This window comes from Apodemus sylvaticus, chromosome 15 (genome assembly GCF_947179515.1).
Source record: "Apodemus sylvaticus chromosome 15, mApoSyl1.1, whole genome shotgun sequence".
Lineage (NCBI taxonomy): Eukaryota > Metazoa > Chordata > Mammalia > Rodentia > Muridae > Apodemus > Apodemus sylvaticus.
Window position 1 is genome coordinate 3,635,737 of NC_067486.1, and position 24,297 is coordinate 3,660,033.

Below are 24,297 nucleotides of genomic sequence, written 5' to 3' on the forward strand. Positions count from 1 at the left end.
GAGGGAGAAGGGGGCAGTCTTACCAGGAGAGTTTTCTAGAGACAAGTTGTAGAGACAACAAGCTAGACACAGGTGAAGACAGAATGAGCAAGAGAGTCAGGAGCCAGAAGATTAGAACAGATTGCTAGAGTTAGTATGAGGCTAAGAAAGAGAAGCCAGATTGAAACAGCTTGGAGAAGAATTTTGAAACAGAACAGCTGAGTTGACCAGCCAGCTAGGGTTCATAAAGAACAAGGGTAAGCTTATTCAGGAGCAAGTCTCAGAGACTGAAAACACTCTGGACCTAGATAAGTATGTACGGAAGCTAGAAACTTCCAGAACTAGGCCTAAGTTAGCAGACAGAATAAAGGTTACTTTGGTGAAACTGTGATGGATTAGATGTGTTATTGGAGGAGGTGTGTCATTGGGCTGAGGTTTCTAAAGCCCACACCTGGCCCAGTCTCTCTAGGTTGTGGATCACGTTGTGTATGTAATCTCTTAGCTACTGCTCCAATCCCATGCCCTCTGTCTGGCGTGTTCTCCATGGTGGTCATAGACTAACCCTCCAAGAATGTAAGCAAACTCCCAAGGAAACACTGTCTAAGTTGCCTTGGTTATGGTGTCTCTTCATAATAATAGAACGGTCGACCCGCTGGGATGATCTGAAGTGCTGAGAGTTGAGAGATGGCAAGATCACGTGGAGGGTTCTGAACCTCTAGGAAGCACAGTTAGGATCTGTAAGGGAGCCTATTTTCTCACCTGTAACCTAACACTCCTGAAAAGACTTGTTTCCTAATTCATAATCTGGTCCTTGTGAAATGCACAAAAGGTATTTTGAGAATTATTCCAGCCTGTTTGAAAATTGGATTGGGGTAAAACTATCCCTATGGTTCTGTGCTTGTCACAGCTGCTCTCCTGCTGGCCTGGACTCTGGGCATTGACTCTGAAGCTGCTCATCGGGCCTGGTGAACTCTCTCCCTGCTCAGCCACTGTCTTTCCCTCCCCTCCCTCCTGCCCTAGCTTCACCTGAATTCTGTTTCAGACTGCTCATGAGGCCTATGTGGCCTGAACCTGCATTCTCCACCCAGCTGCTGTTGCTGTCCTGGGGCTTCCGGTCCAGCTGTGTGGAGAGCCAGCCAGCCCAGTTGGTCCTTGTGTTACTTACTTCTCATATTGCTGACATAAATATCCTGACAGGCAGTTAAGGGAACACGGCTGGGTTTTTGGCTCACAGTCCTTTGTAGGGAATTCATGGTGAGAGGGGCTTGAGGCAGCTGGTCAGACTGCATCTGCAGTCAGGAAGCTGAGAGACAACTGTGAGTGCTTAGCTCCTTTCCTAAGTTTATTCACTCCTGTTGTTACGGTGTACTTCTAGTGTCAGTTAACCTAATCAGATAATCCCTCACAGGCCTGCTCAGAGGCTGGTCTACTGGGCAATCCTAACAAATTGATAATCAGTTTCACCTTTATCACCATAGCCCTCTATTGTACCGTTGTCCCTCTGCTGATTCTTCTCCACTCAGTGCCCCAGGCTGAGTCAGTACCCTGCTGGTCTGTCAGTCCTTGGTTTCCACTGCAGCCAAGGCACAATGCTTTGTGGGCAGTCCCAGTGTTCCGGGGACAGTCCCCTGAGATACCCATCTCTCAATGTCCTATCTCTGCCCTTGATTACCAGCTGACCTCTTAGCAAGGTGGGTAACTGAAATGTTTGAGGTGAAGCTACTCTTCGCTCTCCATCATCATTTCAGTTTCTGTTGAGTTTGCAATGCCCCACACACATCCTCCTCCCCACCCAGCCCCCAGCTCTCCGAGAGGTGGTAATGTGTACGCACACTGTTCTATTTGCAATTCCTTCTTCAACCCCAGGCACTACCCTAGGCTTCAACCTGTAGTCGGGCAGGAGAATGACTGATTTTCCATTTAACACACACACACACACACACACACACACACACACGTCAGAAGAGAACTAGTGGATGGAACCCAGGTTTTTTTTGTGCTTTTACTTGCTGAATCATCTGGCAGCCTGAAGACTGACTTGTTTTTTATTCTCTCATATGTTACATCCCAACCCCAGTTTCACTTCCCCCCAGCCTCTTTCCCCCCCTCCTGCAGCCTCCCCTCATCTCTAGATCCACCGCACCTCCTACTACCCTCAGAAAAGATCAGGTCTCCCGGGGATATCACCCACAGCATTATAAGCTACAGTAAGACCCAGGCATATACCATCACATCTAGGCTGGACAAGGCAGTCAGGTCGGAGGAAAAGAGTCAGGACAGCCTCCGCCCCTGCTGTTACGAGCCCTACAAGAACACCAAGCTACTCAGCCATGACACAGAGTGCAGAAACCCTAGGTCAGACCCCTACGGGCTCCCCGATCTTTGCCATATAAGTCGCCCTGAGTCCTGGTCAGTTGATTCTGTGGGCCATGTTCTCTGTGGTGTCCCTGACCCTTCTGGTTCCTCTGATCCTTCCCCTCCTCCGCTGCACTGCCCAAGCTCCACCTAATGCTTGGCTGTGGTGCTCCACATCTGCTCCCATCAGTTGCTGGGTGAAGTCTCTCTTTGATGATGATTCTGCTAGGCTCCAGTCCCAGCACACTGCAGACAGGATAAACTGTAGGTCAGAAGTTTGTGGCTGGGTTAGTGCCGTAGTCCTCCACTTGAGGCCTTGCCTGGTTACAGAAGATGGCCAGTTGAGGCTCCTTGGCCCCCATTACAAGGAGTCTTTGCTACAATTACTCTCGTAGATTCCCTGAAGTTTCCATTCTGCTAGGTTTCCACCCTGCCCCCCAAATGCCTCTCAATTCCAGTTGTCTCTCCTAGTATTTTCTCCTTCCCTCCCTGACTACCTGATTCCTCCTGTTCCCAACCCTTCCTGCCCCCAGTACATCTATGCGTCTCCTTTAAGCTGTCCTTGTTACTGAGCCTCTCTGTGGACTTTTACTTTACAGCTAGTATCCACTTCTAAGTGAGTACATACTATGTATGTCTTTCTGGGTCTGGGTTACTTCACACAGGATGATTTTTTTCTAGTTCCATCCATTTGCCTACAAATTTCATGATGTCATTGTTTTTAATAGCCAAGTAAAACTCCATTGTGTAAATGTACCACACTTTCTTTATCCATTCTTTGGGTGAGGGACATCTAGGTTGTTTCAGTTTCTGGTTGCTGTAAATAAAGCTGCTATGAACATAGCTGAGCAAGACAGAAGAGAAGATGGGGATAGCGTCCCAATATTCTCGCCTAGGAAACAACCTCTGAAACAGAACACCAGTAATGCAGGCACTCAGATCATAAAACTGAAAAGCTTCTGTAAGGCAAAGGACAAAGTCAGCAGAACAAAAGGCAGCCTACAGAAAAAGATTTTCACCAACCCCCACATCCGACAGAGAGCTGATATCCAAAATACATAAAGAACTCAAGAAACTAAGCATCAACCAACTAAGTAATTCAATTAAAAAATGTGGTACAGATCTAGCAGAATTATCAACAGAGGACTCTCTCATGGCTGAGAACACTTACAGAAAGTGTTTAACGTCCTCAGCCATTAGGAAAATGCAAGTCGAAAGTTTCTGAGACTCTATTTTATGCCTGTCAGAATGGACAAGATAAAAAACACAGGTGACAGTGCTGGCAAGGCTGTGGAGAGAGGGGATCACTCCATGCTGGTGGAGTGCAGACTTGTACAGCCACTTTGGGAGTCGATATGGTGGTTTCTCAGAAAAGTGGAAATGGATCTGCCTCAGGCCCCAGCTATACCACTCCTGGGCATAGACTCAGTATAGGCATATGTATCAGATAGGATGCTGTTGCATCCTATCCTAAAGTGGACATTTTATTGGTAGGCTGGCAAGTGTGAACCGGTTTCCCTCCAGTCTCATTGTGAGGCTCTAGAAGAGCAGAAACAAACCAGTAACTGGCAGTGGCATGCCATGGGTAGAAACACAAAATGCTGAGCTCAGAAGTTGGTGTTGTCTTGACCTATGTGATGTCCAGAGTCAAGGAAGAGAATGCATGGTGCAGGGGTCCCTGCTGCAGGCGAGACCTCCATTCTGCGTGTGTGTGAGAGGAGTGTGCATGCTCTCAGTCCCAGCCTGTCACACTGTGACTTGGTAGAGCTGTACACGGAGGTGTGTGGTGCATATTCAGGCCACCGTACAGCTTGCCAAACCCAGGTGGCTACCGTTGAGCTTTTTTTATTTCCTTAGCATTTTCTAGATCAGCTGTTTCTAGACTACATTTGGAAGTTGAACTGCTGTTCTCACATTTGCATTGTAGCTGTAAAACGAAAAAGTCAAACAGTTCCATAAAGAAAAAGGTGAAAGCTTTCCCCGATAATATCCTCCAGACATTTTCATGCCAACATTAGAGAGCAATTTTTGTAAACTACTTCTCTGCAGTTCAAAACAATGTAAAGATTGTTTTGTTTCCTGGAACTTACTCAGAATTTTATTTAAAAATGAGCTTACTATGGTACTAGGCCGTCAGCTCATAGGTTCAAGCATTTGCATTCCACGACTGGTAGCACTCTCCTCCTTCCGCCCCAGCCTTCACTCCTTCTCTTAAGCAATCAGCTCTGTCAGTGTCAGTTCTCCAGGTACAAGGGAAATGCACAAATACTACTCCCCAACACCTTCTATAAGTGGAGCAGGACACAGCTTATAAAATGTTTATTACACTTCTATTCATGACAGCCAAAGTAGTAGCAATCAGCCTTTGTGCCTATTGACTGAAGAATGGTAATAATGATGTAATATATACACAATGATGCTCTGGTACACTAGTGAACCCCAGCTGTCAAGGATTGACTGAAGAGCAGTAATGATAATGTAATGTGTGCACACAGTGGTGCTCTGGTACACTAGTGAACCCCTGTTGTCAAGGTAACAACAATGTAACGTATACACACAGAGGTGCTGTGGTACACTAGTGAACCCCAGTTGTCAAGGTAACAACAATGTAACGTATGCACACAGTGGGGCTATGGTACAATAGTGAGCCCCAGTTGTCAGGGTAACAACAATGTAATGTATATACACAGAGGTGCTGTGGTACACTAGTGAACCGCAGTTGTCAAGGTAACAACAATGTAATATATATACACAGAGGTGCTCTGGTACATTACTGAACCCCAGTTGTCAAGGTAACAACAATGTAATGTATATACACAGAGGTGCTTTGGTACACTAGTGAACCCCAGTTGTCAAGGTAACAACAATGTAATGTATATACACAGAGGTGCTTTGGTACACTAGTGAACCCCAGTTGTCAAGGTAACAACAATGTAACATATGCACACAGTGGTGCTATGGTACACTAGTGAACCCCTGCTGACAGGGACAGAGGCCAGGTGTCTTGGGCTGCCCCTCCTGTGCTTGTTTTGTCATCTTCAGATACTGAGTCCACATTGTGGCTGTGGTATGTCAGGTAACAAGTCATGCAGTTTGGAGTGTCTCTTTAGTTTTATTGACAGAGTTGGAAAGGTGTCTTCTCATTCTTGGTCAAAGGTGATAAATTATTACTGGAAGACCACAGGCTGAGGCCAGGGATGACCTGGGAGCTTGCACTTATGTAATGTCTGATTGAAGGTGGCTATGAGGTCTCGGTCTGCCTCCAGGGTCTCCAGAGCAGAGACACTTGGGCCCTCTGCCTCAAAGAAAGGTTGAGTTTTTCTCAAGGTCAGTGGCTCTGAGGCAGACATGCTGCCTACTTTGATGGACAATGGTTTAAATTCTACATGGAAGGTATGGTGGATAGCCTAGAACATTCCGCCCACCTGTGTTTTCTGCACACATACAACATGGAGATACAGTCTTCCTCATTCAAGTTTCTGATGATCTCTCTTTCCTGGGTTAAGGGTCATCTTCAGATGACAAAGGGTAGCTCTTCCCCCTAATACCACACACCTGCAGGGATCTCCCTAAGATTCCTAGGCTCGCTGCCATTGATTCTCAGAGCAGCTCCCTAAAGCCCCGATTCCCAGCTGCAGGCCCGTCTGCGGTCTGGTGGAAGGCACGGATGCTCTACAGAGCTAGCTATATGTCTTACTTCTCTTGTGTTGAGTGTCTAAATAAGAGTGGGGAGAGTTCTTGGGTTCTCATTAGGTTCCAGGGTTCATGTGCGTCCTGTCTTTTTTTTTTTTTTTTGAGACAGGGTTTTTCTGTGTAGCCCTGGCTCTGGCTGTCATGTCAACTCACTCTGTAGACTAGGCTGGCCTCGTTGTCCTGTCTTTTAACTGAGAACACTTATATTCCATGTTCCACTGTCCTCTGTTTCCAACTCCTTGGGCTACACCTGGATTAATTATCCATCTTTTTTTTTTTTTTTAAAGAATTGTATAGACCTGTATGATCAACAAATTAGTATTTTGATTTTTTTGTTTACTTTTTGTTTTTCAAGACTGGGTTTTTCTGTGTAGCCCTGGCTGCTCTGGAACGAGCTCTGTAGACCAGGCTGGCCTTGAATTCACAGAGATCCTCCTACTTCCCTTCCCTAGTACTGGGATTAAAGGCATGTGCCACCACCACCTGGCTTAATTTTGAATTTCTTTACAGAGTTGTTTCTTAATTAAATCAAAGAATAGTTGAGTAGACCCTTGACTCACCAAGTGCTTTCTGTGCTTCCAAAATTGTTTATTGCTTTCACTTCATGGATTAAGGGAAAAGGGCACTGTGTATCCAGTAATTATAATGTGGCAGTCAGCAGTCAACCTAGAGACCTTTAGACCTTTTCCTATAAGAGTAACCAGAAATGCTGTGATTACAAGAGGACAGAACTATTCTCAAGGGCAGTGGATCGTTTAATTAATTAATGAAGTCTACAGACGTATTTTGTTCATCACTCTTCTGGAGTATTCTAGTCAAAATAGAAAAAAATACTAGGATTCAATTTTTCTTAATTTAAATTTCTATTTGATTTGGTTATATAAAAATCAGAAGCCGGGCGGTGGTGGCTCACGCTTGTAATCCCAGCACTCTGGGAGGCAGAGGCAGGTGGATTTCTGAGTTCGAGGCCAGCCTGGTCTACAGAGTGAGTTCCAGGACAGCCGGGGCTATTCAGAGAAACCCTGTCTCCAAAAAAACCAAATACAAAAAACAAAAAAATCAGTATAATAATAATAATAATAATAATAATAATAATAACAATAACAATAAATATTGTTGTTATTATTATTATTATTAGTAGTAGTAGTAGTTTGTTTTAGAGATAAGGTTTCCCTGTGTAGCCCTGACTGTCCTGGAACTTGCTCTGTAGACCAATCTGGCCTTAAATTCAGAGATCTGCCTGTGTCTGCTTCCAGAGCTCTGGGATAAAGGTGTGTGCAGTCACTGCTCAAAGATCAGAATTATTTTGAAATCAAGAGATTTAATTTAGAGACTAAATTACTACAGAGGCACTTTCATGTAAATCTGCCTGTGGCATTTTTATGTTCTAAGAATGTAAGTTTTTCCTGTGTCCTAGTTAGGACTTGAGTGCTGTAAAGAGACACTGTGACCAAGGCATCTCTTATGAAAGAAAACATTTAATTGGGACTGGCTTACAGTTCAGAGGTTAGGCCTGTTATGGCAGAAAGCATGGTGGCCTGCAGGCAGATGTGATGCTGGAGCAGTAGCTGAGAGTTCTACATCTTGATCTGCAGGCAGCAAGGAGCAGAGTGAACCACACTGGGTGCAGTTTAAGCATATTAGACCTCAACGCCCACCCCCTCAGGGATACACTTCCTCCAACAAGGCCACACCTCCTAGTAGTGCCATTCAGTAAGGACCAAGCATTCAAACACACGAGAGTCTATGGGGAGCAAACCCATTCAAATCACCACACCCAGTATTCTGCTGAGAATGGAGAAGATATTTATTCAAAAATATTACTTTGTAATTGGGTATGTGGAGGTCAGAGAACATCCTGTGAAAGTTGGTTCTCTCTCATGTGGTCCTAGGGTTCGAACTCAGGCCATCAGGTTTGACTGCATGTGTCTTTAACCGCTGCACTACCCTGCTGGCCCAGTTTGTTTTTATTTAGATTTCAGGGCTGTAAAGTGGACAGTAGAAAACAAAGACTTAGACATTTAATAAACAGAGAGTCCTACAGAACACAAGAAATGGTAAATTGTCTTCCCTGAAACTTGGAGTAAAGTCAGTAAGTAGATCAGCGTTGGTGTGGGCCGGGCTTCCATCGTCTCACCGTGGCTGTCTCTGTGTGCTGTCAGCAGCTTTTTGCTGCCACAGTACCATCTGCAGAGTCTGCAAATCAGACCTCAGCTGGGATCTACAAGTCAGGGCTGAAGATGTATCTGGAAGGTAGCATGGGGAAGGGCCCAGTGCATCCTTTGTCCAGGCCTGACACATCACTTGTTGGGAGGGGTTGGGGTTGGGGGTAGGGGGTTGCAACATCTGCATCTTGAATCCAGTGGTGGTCTTCTTCAGAAAGTATCTGAATCTCTGAATAAGCAGGATTGTTCCAGAAAGGTATGCTGGTCTGATTGGAGCCTGTCTCTTGTCCCTCAGGAAATGCTCTCTGGTGTGGTGGTCATCTCTAGCAAGGACCCAGTCCAGCACCAGGGAGTCTCTTTGACAATGGAAGGGACTGTAAACCTCCAGCTCAGTGCCAAAAGTGTGGGTGTGTTCGAAGCCTTTTACAACTCTGTGAAGGTAAGAGCCACCATAGCTCTGTGGAGCTGTGACCTGCCCTGCGCCTTGTTCGCTGTCTTTTTTTTCATGGTCTTCACAGTCCAGCTCTTACAGAGCAGGCGTGTGTGTTGCTTCTGTGTCCTACTAGCAGGTATGGTATGTGTGATATCTCTGGCTGGTGCTTGGGTGGAGAAGTGCTTGTGGCTTGCGGCCCTGGCCTTGCGCTATCAGGCTTTCTTGCTAGCTTTGTGCATGTTCCTGATGCCCTTCACATAGAGGTGAGACACTCTGGGGGCCAGAAGCCCTTTTATTATGGTTTTATTATTTTGGGTAGTTTATATTTTAGAAAGGTTCCCAAATTTAGAAAAGTTTCCCAAATCTTTTCCTTGAAGGCCATGTGAGCTCTGTCTGAGGAAACCTATGAGGAAGAGAACAGGAATTTGTTTAGGTTTAGTAGTGTCCTTTGTTTTTGCATCTTTCTATTATTATTATTATTATTATTTTTTTTTTTTTGGTTTTTTTCGAGACAGGGTTTCTCTGTATAGCCCTGGCTGTCCTGGAACTTACTCTGTAGACCAGGCTGGCCTCGAACTCAGAAATCCACCTGCTTCTGCCTCTGCCTTCCAGAGTGCTGGGATTATAGGCGTGCACCGCCACCGCCTGGCTTGCATCTTTCTAATTTTAATCCATCTTGGGTGATGTTAAATCAAAGATGTAAAGGCAAGAAAGCCTCTGGATGTGGTGGTGCATGCTGTAGTCCCAGTACTCTGGAGGCTGAGGCAGAGGGCATGAGAATCAGGAGTTGGAGGCCAGTATGGACTAGGCAGGGAGGCTGTATCTCAAAATAAAATGAGTGGTAGTTCTATTTCTTTCTCTATGGAGCCCACTGAGGAGTTTCTGTGGGCATCTAGAGCTTGAAGAGAGACCTGCCCTGCCCTGCCACAGAGCTGCAGTGCTGAGGCCCTGGCTGAGGGCTGTGGGAACTGGGGCAGTGATGTTGAGAGATGCCAGATAAGGAGTCGGCCAAGGCGGCCAGGCAGCTGCAGTGGTAGGTCTGCTTACTTATGGTGAATATAGGGTTGTTAGGACAGTCCAGCGACGTGTCTGAGCAGGAAGCAGGCGTACATGGGTTCGTACTGTGTACAGCAGCTCAGTCCCTGATGTGTGACAGGACTATTGTTGAACCACTGGGATGGGACCTACACAGTACAAGGAGCAGGCTGACTTCCACAAGTTGTCCTCTGACTAGTAAGAAAAAAATAAAGACATGAACCATTATTGTGCAGACTTAAAGAACAGCAGCAGCAGCTTGGTGTTTGTGTTTAGCCCCAGTACGATGCTACCAGGACACAGGAGCAACAGGAGACTTCACATAGTAGGGCTGCAGAGGGAGACAGACACTGTGTGCTGAGGGCTGAAGCCTCTTTGTGTTGACAGCCGATCCAGATTATCAACAGCACCATAGACGTGCTGAAGCCAGGCAAGATTCCCAGCGGCAGGACTGAGGTTCCCTTTGAGTTCCCGCTGCTTGTGAAGGGCAGCAAGGTCCTGTACGAGACCTACCACGGCGTGTTTGTCAACATTCAGGTGAGTTCCCGACCCTGCTCGCTCACTGAAACAACTGAACTCAAGCCTAATGATGGATTGATTGATTCCAGGACTGCTCCTGCGCGTGCTGTATGGTTTTCTCATTTGTCCTATAACTGGATTGTGTGCTGACTGTTACTGTTTTTGCAGAACTAGAGATAAAACCCTGGGTCTCACATATGCTGTGGCATAAAGTCACACTCTGAGCCCCTCTGACCCCTGTGTTGAGTACGAACCATGGCTACAATTTCTTCCTTAGGGCTCCTTTATGCTGTTGCATTTTTCTCAGGCCACAGTGACACCATCAGGGGCCCAGATGCGCTTCAGCCTCTTTCTGGCACCAGCACTAACCAGTCTTTTTATTCTCATGAGGATCTCTTTGTGGGATACCCAAAGGCTGCCCATTCCGCATAGGCTGTATTCTTCATTGAGCAAACCTTGTAGTTGAGGGGAAGTGGATTTATGACTTCCTGTCTGCCTCTGCTGGTGAGGGATAGCTTTCACAGTTGCTATTGTTTCAGGAGCAGAGCCCAATCATGACTCAGCCAGAGGAAGAGCTCCCTTCCTTCATTCGGTTCAGAGAAAGGTGCTTTTGGATAATTTGCCATGGGCCAGCTCCCTTGCCAACCGAGAAAACCCTGCAGTCTTTAGGATGCACAGAAATTCAGGAGATTGCAAAGTTATTTGATTTGTTAATTGTGTTTCAGTTGATCACATTTCACTTAGTAAATACCACTCATTTGCTTAAAATCTAGCACGTTTTTAAAAAGTCTCAAAACCATTTGGGAGGGTTAATAAAGGTTTGGTCTTACATAAATTTCATGAACTGTTAGAAAAATCTGTCAAGGTGAAGAACATAGAGTGTGAACTCTATTATATAGGCTGCCTTTCCATGAGGAAAATGTTTTCAGTCTTTTCTCACATACCTGGTTCAAGCAGTAACATACACGAAAGCTGACACACATGTACATACACATGAAAAAGATCCTATAAAAATTCTGTTGTTAGGCTCAGCAGTGAAGACTGGGTGCGGCTCTGGAAGAGACCCAAGCATGGTTTCTGGCCCCCACATGAGGCTGCTCACAACTGCCTGGAACTCCAGCTCCAGGGGGCCCTGAGGACTCAGGTTTCTGTGTTCGTGTGTGTGTGTGTGTGTGTGTGTGTGTGTGTAAAATATGCTTCCTGCTAGGCCTGAGTTCTGTCTCTAGGACTTGCATGGTGGAAGGAAGAACTTACTCCCTACATTGTCCTCTGACTTCTTTTTTTTTTTTTCCCGTGACAGGGTTTCTCTGTATAGCCCTGGCTGTCCTAGAACTCACACTGTAGACCAGGCTGACCTCGAACTCAGAAATCTGCCTGCCTCTGCTTCCCGAGTGCTGGGATTACAGGTGTGCGTCACCACTGCCCGTGTCCTCTGACTTCTGCATGTGCACTGTGGTGCATATTATGCTACCTTACACACACACACACACACACACACACACACACACATACACACACGCACTCACACGGCAAGCTTATTAGGATACCATAGATTTTCACACACACACATACACACACACACACACACACACTCACACGTACTCACATGGCAAGCTTATTAGGATACCATAGATTTTTCTGGTCATAGTCTCTTTAATTTATTGTCACTTAGTGAAGAAACTGATTTACTTTATTGATTTCCATTTAAGTTCAAAGTCTCATCCTCTTCCAGATGCTGCTAAGAGTACAAATGCAGAGTATGTGCCATGATTGTGTAGACTGTGTATGTGCTGGAACTCCTAGGCATGAGAGTCAGTGTGTGGCTAATTCTCTGGAGGAGTTAATGATAGCCTTACCCGACTTTTTCCTTGGTTGTCAGATTTTACCACTTTAGGATTAACCTCAGCTACATCATGGATCCGTACATGGATATCTCACATTTGTAAAGATGCAGCTTCTCCTTAGCGGGCCTCAGTGTCGGGCTCATCGCCACTCAGCATTGGTTAGTGTCTGCTCCTGCAGTGCTGGGGTGGGAACCCAGCAGAACATATGTGAGGCACGCGCTCCATCGCTGAGCTGCATCCCCAGCCCTGCCATTCTTTGTCATCTGTGTTTACTTTTTGAGTCATTTCAAAGTTAGCTGCAGAGCCTGTGTGCACGTCATGTCTTACTTCTTCAGTATCCAGTCCCACAAACCCTATCATCCTGTATGATTTTTGTATGATTCTGTCATGCAGAATCATAGTTAACTGTCTTGAGCAGATATACTTAATAAAGGCTGGGATTATAGCTTTTGCTCTATTTTATCCACCCAGTCCCCCTTTACTTGACAGGTCTTCCCCCAATCTCCTTGCTCGTCAGTAAGCAAGTGTCACCAGTGGTTTCTGTGACTCCCATATCTCATGTCAGCATAGGGATCCTCTACGTGCCATTTATAGCACCCATTTCTTGCCATGCCTCTCTGAAAGCATTGTTGTTAAACCCTAACACATTCTCAAATTATAGAGACACAAGGAACTTTTTCTTTTATAATTGGGCTTGTAATAGCATAATATAAAAAATCATGAGCCAGAATAAAGAGTTTAAAATGTAACCTGCACTAAATTTCTGAATTGCAAAGCTTGGCTTGCTTGTTATTTCTTGCTGAGCTCTGTTCTTGTGGCCATACTGGTGAGATTTTATATTGTAGCACGGATGATAGCTCATGGCGGTAGCAGTGTCACCATGTCTGCTACAATCACATATTCAGAGTCAGTTCTTAGTCTAGTCACCCTTTTTCTACAATTAAAAATACGTGTGTGTATGTGTGTGCGCGCGCGTGTGTGTGTGTGTGTGTTTGCAGAGATGATTCCGTGGTTAAAAGCACTTACTGCTCTTGCAGAGGCCAGAGTTCAGCTGCTAGCACTCATAGTTGGCAGTTCACAGCTACCTATAACTGTGGCTCCATTCCTCTGGCCTTTATGAGCTTCCTTCATACCCACATATCCACATACCAACACATAATTTTAAACCTTAAAAAGAATCCGAGTTTGTACCTTCTGGCTTCCTGATGCCCTCTGACCTCCTGAGCTCACACCACATGGATACCATAGTACCTACGAAAGTTACTTACAAAGTAAGAAGACCCAGGGTTTTACTACAGGCAGAGCTGGGCTTTAGTTACCATCCAACCAGCACACAGTATAAGGATTTGGTTTAGGTTTTATCAGTAGGCAGGTGTCAATTTATATCCCACTTCTGTGCTCCCACCCCCCAGCAGTCTGACCTTGTTGCTAGGAGATAGTAAGAGAATGACATGAAGAGCTAGGCAGAGGCCTGTCACACAGAATGCTCTCTGTGATGAGATGAGTTGATGACTATCCTTACAGTAGCCTTGTACAGCCAAGGCTGTCCTGGAACTCACTGTGAGGACCAGGCTGGCCTTGAACTCACAGAGCTCTGCTTGCATCTACCTCCCGAGTGCTGGAGTTACAGGCAGGTGCCAGTAACAACTCTTTTAAAAATGTTTGTTTGTCTGCATATGTCTGTGCACGTGTGCATTGGAGTGCCCCTGGAAGCCACAGAGGGTGTCAAAGACCCTGGAACTAGAGTTAAATAAAGATGGTTTTAACCCACCATGTGGGTCCTGGGACTCAATCCCAGGACCCTCTCATAGAACAGCAAGTGCTTTTGACCACTAAGCTATCTCTCCAGCCTCATTATAAGTTAGCTGAAAGAGTAGATTGTAGAGAATTTGACTCCCTCCAAAACATAACTTAGGAGTTAATCTCTTTGTTTCACCTGCTGCCTTCCCAACAGATCCCATGATCCATTCATTTACGAATTATTGGTCTTACACTTTGTATAGTGGCTGAAGTGGGCACCTATGCCTCATTTCCTTCCTTTCATAAACTAGAGTGAACTCAGATTGACAAGGACCTGTATCATGGAACCAGAGATTCCAGGACCGTGGCTTTCCTGTACACTGGCTTTGTCCTCAGGAAGTTATCTCCCTTGTCAGAGCAAAGCTGGCTGTCACTGGGCAAGTGCAGCTTCCATCTTGCCAGCCTAAGACTCAGTAAAAGAGAATTCTGTCTTCAGTCCCTTCAATGTCACTGAGAGAGGTAGGTGGTAGAGACCAGACTAGGAAAAGAATCCTCTCTTTCAGCTAGAGAGGAGAGCTTACCTTACTGCATATGATGTCCAGGAGGTAGGCAGTGCCCCAATACAGATACACACACACACACACAAACACACACACACACACAAGTCCTCACTGAGGTTGTCTGGTCTGGGGAGAACAGATTGCAGTCTCACTAGAGAATATATATGTTGCAAATACATATACATACATTTTAAGGTTCTTGCAGACAGATGATTCTTATAAAAATGTTTTATCTTCCTCTACTATCTTAGATATAAGAACTTATTTCATGTGGAAAGGTTGCTCTTAAGAGTATAGCTTCTTACAAGATTCATAGCTATTCCTAGGTAAGGAAATTATTTCTGAACTGGGCAGTGGTGGCGCACGCCTGTAACCCCAGCACTCTGGGAGGCAGAGGCAGGCAGATTTCTGAGTTTGAGGCCAACCTGGTCTACGGAGTGAGTTCCAGGACAGCCAGGGCTATACAGAGAAACCCTGTCTTGAAAAACCAAATCCAAAAAACAAAAAACAAAACAAAACAAAAAAAAACCCAAAAAAATTATTTCTGACACAATTCAAATGTTTTTCCTATATGATTGAAGCAACAGGTAAGTTGCTCAAACAGGAATTATATGAGGATCTGGGTATTATTTATGATGCTGAGAATGAACCCAGGATCATGCACATCTTAACAAGCACCACTTAGCCACACCCCGGCTACCCAATATTTTTTTCTAAAGTCTAGCACTAAGGTTGGTTTCTGAGCATCCTCAGCTCATGGCCAGGGATTTAAGGCCACAGTTCCTGTGCCACACCCAAGGAAGCTTAGCAGCTATACTACAGCCAGTGCCTCTCTTTCAGAAGGACAGGGTCCCTCACAGCAGGAGCTCCACAGTGACAACCTCAGAAAAACCACACAGAGTCCCAAAAGTGAACAAGCCAAGTGTAAAGTGTTTCCTGTGTCCCCCTCTCTGCTGCCTTTTAGCTTTGGTCCTAACCTCTCCACACACTGGTTATGGAAACAGTTCAATGTGTTTTGTTTAGAAATACTCATTAATTTTTCTTGTGTATATCAACTGCATAAAACATCCATTGGCCAAAGGGACCTTAAAATATGTTGACTATTTGTGACTTTGGATGTTGTGTCTAGGTAAGAACAAAGCCTACTGAGATGACATTTATCTCCTGCTTCTTCTCTAGTACACACTGCGCTGTGACATGCGGCGGTCCCTGTTGGCCAAAGACCTGACCAAGACCTGTGAATTCATCGTTCACTCTGCTGTAAGGCTTGCCTTGGGGCCCTGGGCTCTCTTGTGAGGTGTGGGATAGCTCCTGCTCCCAAGCCCATCAGTCGGGTCTGGCAGGAAACACGAGGCGCTTGCTGAGCCCAGCACCATGAGCACCAGCATGGGCACTCTCTCTACAGCTCAGTGATGCCACCTTACAAGGCTGTGCCTCACTAGAAGGAATCCCCACTTCACAACAGCAGTAAGCATACTGTTCCATCTCTTCAAAGGCATCCACCTTGGCCCTCAAAGTTGCTGCAGCAAAGACACCATAGAGAAATTGCTCTCGTCCTTGGCACTCAATGCCATGTGTGAACACATGAGATGCTCAGGCCTGTGTCTGTCTGACCTGCACACTTTGCCTTTCCAGGCCAGCTAGGGTAGTTGGTCCCTTCATACCACTGCTGCAGTCACTTGTTGATAGCAAGTCCTCCACAGCCTACATGATCCCACAGAATCAACTGTGACCACACCTTCCCCTTAGTGTAATGTGGTGACAGGTACGTCCCAGTGCACTCTCGGCCCTCACTAGGTGCAGTCATGGAGGCTCCTTGCCCTTTGCCTCCTGTTACCACTCTCAGCTCAGCAGTGGCCAGTCTGTCTGTCTCCATCCTGCTGTTCCCTCCATCAGACTGCTATGCCTAAGGAGTTCCAGACTGAGTTAGAGTACTTATGAGGGACCATGGATGAACCCTCCGCTGGAGAGCTGCCTGCGATAGCACCGAGCCACCTCAGGAACTCATTCTGAGGCCTTCAGGAAGCTGAGAAGGTCTGCTCTGTAACCTCTCAGGGAGCTCTGAGGAGCAGTGCAGGGATAGAATGCCCCTGTTAGTTCATGAGCAGCTCTGATCAGCTTCTCAGCATGTTGTTATCAGTGCTGGCAGAGGCCACCAGACCCCAGCACTGCACTCAGCACCAAGTCCTTCCAGCTGGTTTTCCATGCTGCCGTTCATTTCATTCGGGAGGGAGAAGCTGGTCCACTCATGGTCCTACCTCCATTGGAAGATTCACTATAGTTTTACCTTCATTTCAGCCTCAGAAGGGGAAGTTGACCCCAAGTCCCGTTGACTTCACGATCACCCCAGAAACCTTGCAGAACGTCAAAGAGGTACTCATCTCTCAATCACACCTGTGTGTTGCGGCTTTCCTGATAACTTGACCCAGTGACCAACCACTGCCTAGTTGTTCTTCAGTTGAGAATTGTCAGGGACAGAGGGTTCCAACTATGTTTGTGCCCAAGGTCTGTTTTCAAATGGATTTCACGTTGCGTTCACTAATTACTTAGAAAACAAAAGACAGTACTTTTTCAAAAGTTCCTCACGTGCTTATGATCTGTTTGCATGCACTGGTGATGTCTGACCATATTGCTCAGACTGACCTTCTCCAGCCCTCAGCTCCGCCTGCAGCTCTGCGCCTCTGCACCTGGCTCGTGTGTGCACCTGCACATGTCCTGAGCTTTACTACTACTGTCCCTGTGCCTGCCCCGTCATTTCCCTTAGTCATGGTTGGCACTGGGACTGGCCTCTCACTGGCATCCCACTCAGACCCAGAGCTGTTCATGGCGGAGGACAGCAAGGACATAAGTGTCAGGCAGCACGAGCAGGTTTTTCTGCATGAGAACCAAGGATGCTTGGCTCCTGCTGGCAGCTCCCATGGCCTCTGTAACAGGCAGTTTGTTAGTTTGGCATGGCCCACTACTGTTGCCAGCCTTCGTGGGTTAACACTCTGCTCCACTCACTACCAGACAACTTCTCCAGTTTTTGATTCTGTGTCAGGGCAAGCAGTATTGTTTTGTCTGCAGCTCTTCCCTGGATAGAACTGGATTCTTGATTCAGTTCTGCGTTTTGCTCATGCTCATAACTGGGTTGAAGGCAAGTCTGGGAGATTTGGGGCACTGCAGACATAGCTGATGTCATTCTTTGTCATAAAGAGCCTTTTCAGAAGGTTCTGGAAGGAAGTAGCCATCATGTTCTAGGGCCAGGCTATTTCCCCTGTGAAGCCCTTTCTCCAGACCTGCGTCCCTCCAAGTCCTCTCTACTGCACACACAGCCCCCTTACCCATGCCTCACGTGTCCGTCCTTATAGGGATGTGGCCCCTGTGCGGGGCGGAGTTCTCTTTCCCTTCCTTCCTTCTTCTTCAAATTTGGTTCTAGGTGTATACTTAAGGATCTTTGGTGTAGATTTATTAATAAAACTATCCTCCACCAGCCTTTTAGACGGTCTCATGTATTCCAGAATGGCCTTCAATTATTTAGTTGAAAGTGACTTCGAACTTCTGATCTTCCTCCCTCTACTTGTTGAGTGGTAAGATGGCACGTGTGTGCTACCTTGCCTGATTGATGTGGTGCTAGAAACTGAAGCCAGAGCTCCTCTCTTCCAGGCAGGCGCTCTCCTCCCTGTTACTCTGTTTCTCATATTGACTATTTGCAGAAGGGATAACATCGTAGATATACCGTTGACAGGTTTTAATGTGGCTACCAGAACATTTTAAATTATACACATAGGCAGTTACAAATTCTAAACAATTTTAAATTTGGAGCTTAGGTTGTTTCTTCTGCAACATAATAGAAATGAAGACTCCTGAAGTGACTGTCCAACTATTTTCCTTCAGTGCTAGGGCCAGTTCCCCTCAGCCAACTTCCTGTCTACAGAGAAACAGTCCCAAAGCTTTTCATCAGGCATTGAGAAAAACTGCTTTCAGTATCCTTGAAATAAAAATAATTGGGTTCTCAAACTTGCCTAATTGGGAACACTTTAAAACTACCTTCTTTTTTCTTAATTTTTTTTTTTTTTTTATTTTGTGACCTGGGGTTGAGGGGGTGGCTGTCCCTAAGCACCCTTCTCAACTCCGAGGCTTTTTACATTTCATGTCTTGTTGCCTGAAAGAGCTTTTTCTGTCAGTGTAGGCGGGGAGTTGAATCTGAGTGAGCTGGTAGTTTCTATTTGTCCCTTATATGTGTATAGGATGGTCGATGAGTCAGTCTGGTGTCCACTGAAAGATGAAATTACTGTTATTCCTTCTTGTTTTGGAAAACAGTTACCATGGTTTATAAAACAACTACTCAACTTGGTTTTCAGTTCTTATTTGCACCAGTGCAACTGGAATAAGTGACAGCCCCCTTTCATTCTGTTCCTGATGTCTTTGTCTCTGTTCTCTGTAGAGAGCTTCACTTCCCAAATTCTTCATTAGAGGACATCTGAACTCCACAAACTGTGCTATCACGCAGCCCCTGACAGGAGAGCTGGTGGTGGAACACTCGGATGCTGCTATCCGGAGCATAGAGCTTCAGTTGGTCCGGGTGGAGACCTGTGGTAAGGCGTCTAGAGGATCTAGATAACTGCACTGCACTGTCGACTACTGAGACATCCTTTCCTGTACTCCTAACATGGCGAAGGGTATCACATCATAGCAGAGCAGGTTTGCCAGAGACTTCATTATTGTGACAGAGCTATTCTGATGGCCCCTGTGGCCTACTCACCCCAAAATAACCACTTGTGGATAATCACTGAAATACTAATTAGGTCCCCAGCACCGCAAGTATTGGAAGCATTGTAAAACCAGTGTGGTGATGTTTGAGAACATGCAAAGTAGAAGAGAAGATAACTCCCCGTCCTGAAGAAGAAATTGGAGAAGTGGGTGAATGTGTTGATCCTGGTTGGCACTGTATTGGACATTTTGGTGACCAGTTTGCTTTGGTGTCATAGTGTCCTGACGCCATGATGTTTCCTCTTTCTCCAGGGTGTGCAGAAGGCTATGCACGAGATGCCACAGAGATTCAGAATATTCAAATTGCTGATGGAGACATTTGTAGGAACCTTTCTGTTCCCCTATACATGGTATTCCCCAGACTGTTCACCTGTCCAACACTGGAGACCACCAACTTCAAAGTGGGTAAGCAGTCCAGGCCTGGTCTGTGGAGTCTGGGAAGGGTGTGGCCACAGGGAAGCTTGCACACAGGGCTGCAGTCATCACAGCCCGCAGCATTCAGGTAAGTAAGAAGCTGCGCATGTAGGCAGTAGAGCCTGCTGCAGAGCCCAGTCCAGAGTCAACTGTGAGCCACGCAAAAATACCAGGAGTCTATAGGAAAAGCCTTGACAGTTGTCAAGTCAGTAGCATGTGACTAAATATCCAACGGGAAACAACCTAAAAGAAGGCAGGCTTATTGTGGGTCATACTTTGGGACTTAGTCCCTTGTTGTGGAAAAACCCTGCCTGTAGGAGGCTGCTCGCGCTTGTCTGGGTAGACAAGGTGTCCGAGAAATGCTGTTATCAGGCTTGCTGTCTTGATTTTTCTTTTTATTCCCCATGGATGATGCCACCCACATTCAAGGCAGGCCTTCCCTCCTCAGTTAAACATCTCTAGAAATTCCCCTGAAGATATACCCAGAGGTGTCTTTTTTTTTTTTTTTTTTTTTTTGGTTTTTTGAGACTGGGTTCCTCTGTGTAGCCCTGGCTGCCCTGGAACTCTGTAGACCAGACTGGCCTTGAACTCAGAAATCCGCCTGCCCCTACCTCCCAGTGCTGGGATTAAAGGCGTGTGACACCACGCTGAGGTGTGTCTCTTAAAGATTCCAGATATAGTTAAGGTGAGAATAAGATTAACCACAAGTCCACTTTCTGACAGTCTGACACCAAAACACATCGTGGCTTTACAATAGCATCCATTTCAACTTAAAAAGTCCCATGATCTTAACAAGTTAACACTGGTCTAAAGACCAGGGTTTCTCTGAGACCCAACTGTGAGCCCTTATACAGACATAAAGCATACTTCAGCATAGGCATAGAATAAACATTCCCACTCAGAAAGGGAGCAACAACGGGGGCCAAAGCAAAGAAAAACTGAACCAGCACAACACTAACCCTAGCAGGTCCGTCCAGCATTTGCTGTCACCATGTCCAGCATCTGGGCTCCGGGAGCTTTAGTTAGTCACAGCTGTGCAGTTCCAGTGCGTATAGCAAATGCATAGCAAATGCAATCCCCATCTTTGACCAGCTTCCTTCCTGCTGCTCTCCTGGCAGAAGTCTGGCTCCAGCATCTCCAGGGTTCTGGGGCACTCCATTACAACTCTAGGTATAACCCTGCAGCTTCACAGTGGCCGCATGGGGAACCTGACCCTCCATGTACTGCCTGGCCTCAGAGGCTTTCTGAAACACATGCGCAAATGTCTGAATCACTATAACCCAGCTCTGACCACTGTATGTACGTAACACTATAACCCTACCTCTACTACACAGTGGTAACCTCTGTGTGCCTTGGTGACTGGAACCTAGAAAAATACTTCTCTATGTGTGGGAGTCTGTGAGTACCCTAAAGTCCTACTCGGAGCTGAGTTTCTGTAGTGTGGTGGCAGGCACCTCTTTGCCCATACAGCGCTCATTTTTGTTTTGGGTTGTTTCCTCTTCACATATATCCCCTGTGTTTTGATCTGTACCCATAAAAACTAAAGAAAACAAACAAACAAACAAACAAAATAAAGCAAAAAAAGAGAAGGAAATCCTGTCCACAGGAATGTAAAAACCAAGTGTTTGAACAAATGTCTCCTTAGCTGATTTCCATGAACAACAGTTGAACCAACTGTGTGCTATTTTCCTTTGTTAAATAATAAACCCACCAAGGTCTTGTTTTGAAACCTGGACCAGACTGGGACTGACCTTGTAGCTCAGGCCGGCTGTAGGCTCCTTACCTTCCTCCTGCCTCAGCTTCTCAGGTGCTAGAATTACAGGTGTGGGCAACTCAGCCTGGCTTAAACTACATGCTATTTCTAAAGACTGCATCTCACTTGGAAATTGCCAGCTGTAGCACAGTTCAGAGCCTAGTACTCTATAAAGAATTGCAAGAAAGGCAAAAATACAGTGAAGGCTATCCATATTTGAAAAGACTTTAGAAGGTCTGTCTCTGTCTTTCGGTCTCTCTCAGGGACTGTCTCTCTCTCTCTGTGTGTGTCTCTCTGGCCCTCCCTCCCCCCTCTCCACCCCTCTCTTTTATGAGACAGGGTTTCTCTGTGTAGCCCTGGCTGTCCTGGAAGTCTCTAAAGAGTGAGTTGGCCTTTAACTCAGAGATCTACCTGCTTCTGCCTTCTGAGAGCTAGGATTAAATGTGTGTGCCACCATCACCTGGTTCTAGAATTCTCATTAGAAAGTGGAAAATATTGTTGAGTAATTGTGGAGTACTCCTTTTGACTTAGTGCTCTAGCCGATAAGACAGAGTTAGAGAAGTGAATGGTGCAGTAATCAGTACGGGGACCTCACTGGCCCTACAGAAAGTGCAAGGAGACATTGCCCGGGACAGAAGGACAGAATCCCAAGCAGCGCCTGGCTCACTGTTAGACTCTGTTTCCAGTGCTCAGTGTGAGTGAGCATCTCTCTCTTCCCTACAGAGTTTGAGGTTAATGTGGTGGTCCTTCTTCACGCTGACCACCTCATCACTGAGAACTTCCCGCTGAAGCTCTGTCGGACATAGGCTGGCTGCAGGAAGAGGACGGCCAGAATGGCCATGTGGACATTGACCCAGTTATCTGCTCCCACGGGACGTCACGCAGGCCACCTGCCTACAGGCATCACATCAGCAGCATACGTCTTCATGATAGCTTCTCATGGCCTCAGAGCTTGTTTCCTGCAGGTGCCTTGCCTCAGCCCTTACGTCTGGAATGCAACAGGATTTCCTCATGTGTGTTGCAAGATCACAGAAACATTCCTGATAGCTCCAGATGTGCCTGTTTCTTCTTAAGTTCATTAAGCAGCATGTCTGCACTTTAAGATTTGCTGCCTAGCGAGACCATGGAGGTAGAAGGGAACCCCTTTCCATCTTTCCCAGACTCCTCACAGCAAAGAGTCAGCAGCCAGCAAGCTCTTTGATTGAGTCTGTGATACCCTCCAAGGAGAGCCAGTGACTTCATCTGGAAATATGGAACTTTTCCCTTCTTGACATCTTGATAATGTTTCACTAGAACTTTTAAATTTTTTAGGTCACTGGAAATAAAAACCGACAAATAGTCCTTGTTCTCACAGAGTAAGAATGGTGAACAGTGGCTGTTGCTGGAGTGCTTTGAGTGTGTGGTCCTGGCGCACGTAGTTAATGCTGCCATATTCCCAGGATGTATTGAAAGGCGTGCTTGCATAAGGGGAGGAATGCATATTGGCTGCTGATTCGTAGGTGTGTTCTGAGTGCCAGGACAGCACACTGAGGAAGGATGATAGTCTCCGCCTGTCCCTGACTCCCTGGGGCTCCGCCCGCTTCCCGCTAGCCTACTGTAACTCATACTGTATGGAGAGTGTGTTGCAGGCCTTTCTGTCCTCCAGTCTCACTGTTGTTCTGCTGGTCCAGAGGTAATGGGCACACTGCACACCAGCTGGCCCCCTTCACAGGTTCCTGGGGGCAGGCCTAGGCAAAGCAGGCCCCGACCGGCAGCCTCCTGGCCATGCTCCCACTGTTCTTAACAGCTGAGGGGAACTGGGGCCTCACCAGGGAAACTGAGAAGACTTAGCTGAGTCATCTGACAGTGGGTTCCCAGAGAATGTATTTATATTTAAACACTCTAGTACCCAAAAATGTGGGCTATAATTTCTAATGAGTCTGTAAGGAAAAGTCAACTTTGATTACATATTTTTTTTAATGAATAAAGAAAGCTAAACAATTTTTTTAAATGGTTTGAACTGTATATTGTTATATAATTTCTTTAGTAAACTTTTAGAATTGTGATGAATGTGTTCCTCAGTAATTATTACCTGAAGTGCCACCAGCTTCCCTGCAATATTTATGAGCAGTCCAGCTACAGGACTCACACTGGCCATCTCCTTCCTCTTCATGACCTGAGTCACCATCATGTTATTAAGCAAACCTGACATGTCTGGCTGACTTGGACAGCAGCTTACCGGCTGGAGGTAAGGGTGTCCAGGGTTCAGAATTGCCAGATCCTCTGGTTAGATCATGAGGCCTTTTAGAATGAAGTGACTGTCAAAATGAACAGCAAGTCCAAACTAAACCACACCTTGTTCTTACTGACTTCAGGTACAATGAAAATACCAGGGTACATCAGACCCTCCAGAACACCAGTGTGCTTTAGTCTTAGTAGCTTCCTGACAGGAGTTTTAGTATTCCTACCTCACAGCTATGCAAGAAACAATGCCACGCTCAAGCTGCAGCTTCTGTTGAGACCACTATTGCCCCAGTCAGGAATTACAGTATGTCATCACTACTGCAGTGAGGATGTAGCTCTATTCATGGCAATGTTATGAGTACATTGTGAATGGCAACCATTGAAGTCACTGTATGTAATTCCTAGTTGGATTTCAAAAAGACACAGTAAACTTTCAAGCAAGATGATCTGTCTTACAGTAAAATTTATTGCAGTTCACTTCCTTTGGAATTCTGAGTAAAGATGAAAATGACCAAGCAGGACAGTCATCTATGTAATGCCTTTGAAAGCAGGGCCTTTTTCCAAGTGTTCAGTGGTCCCAGTTGCCTGTCAAAGCTAACCAAGAGTCGGGTGGTGGTGGCGCATGCCTGTAATCCCAGCACTTGGCAGAGGCAGGCAGAGTTCTGAGTTCAAGGCCAGCCTGGTCTACAGAGTGAGTTCTAGGACAGCCAGGGCTACACAGAGAAACCTTGTCTCGAAAAACAAACAAACAAAAAAGCTAACCAAGGTAGGAGAAGGAGATAGTATTTGTGGGTTTTGTGGGTGTGAGACTAGAGGCAAGGATCTCCTGGGT

General features: G+C 46.1%; 1 protein-coding gene across 1 annotated transcript in view; it reads left to right on the forward strand.

Annotated features, from left to right (window-relative positions):
• Window positions 1-23,237, forward strand: part of Vps26c (VPS26 endosomal protein sorting factor C) — a 29,473-nt gene extending 6,236 nt beyond the window's left edge. The window contains exons 2-8 of the mRNA XM_052158461.1: window positions 8,488-8,631; window positions 10,048-10,197; window positions 15,503-15,583; window positions 16,622-16,696; window positions 18,750-18,900; window positions 19,328-19,480; window positions 21,966-23,237. Coding sequence (XP_052014421.1) covers window positions 8,488-8,631; window positions 10,048-10,197; window positions 15,503-15,583; window positions 16,622-16,696; window positions 18,750-18,900; window positions 19,328-19,480; window positions 21,966-22,048 — 837 coding nt within the window. The 3' untranslated portion in view covers window positions 22,049-23,237. The remainder of the gene's footprint in view (window positions 1-8,487; window positions 8,632-10,047; window positions 10,198-15,502; window positions 15,584-16,621; window positions 16,697-18,749; window positions 18,901-19,327; window positions 19,481-21,965) is intronic.
• The last annotated feature ends 1,060 nt before the right edge of the window (window positions 23,238-24,297 follow it).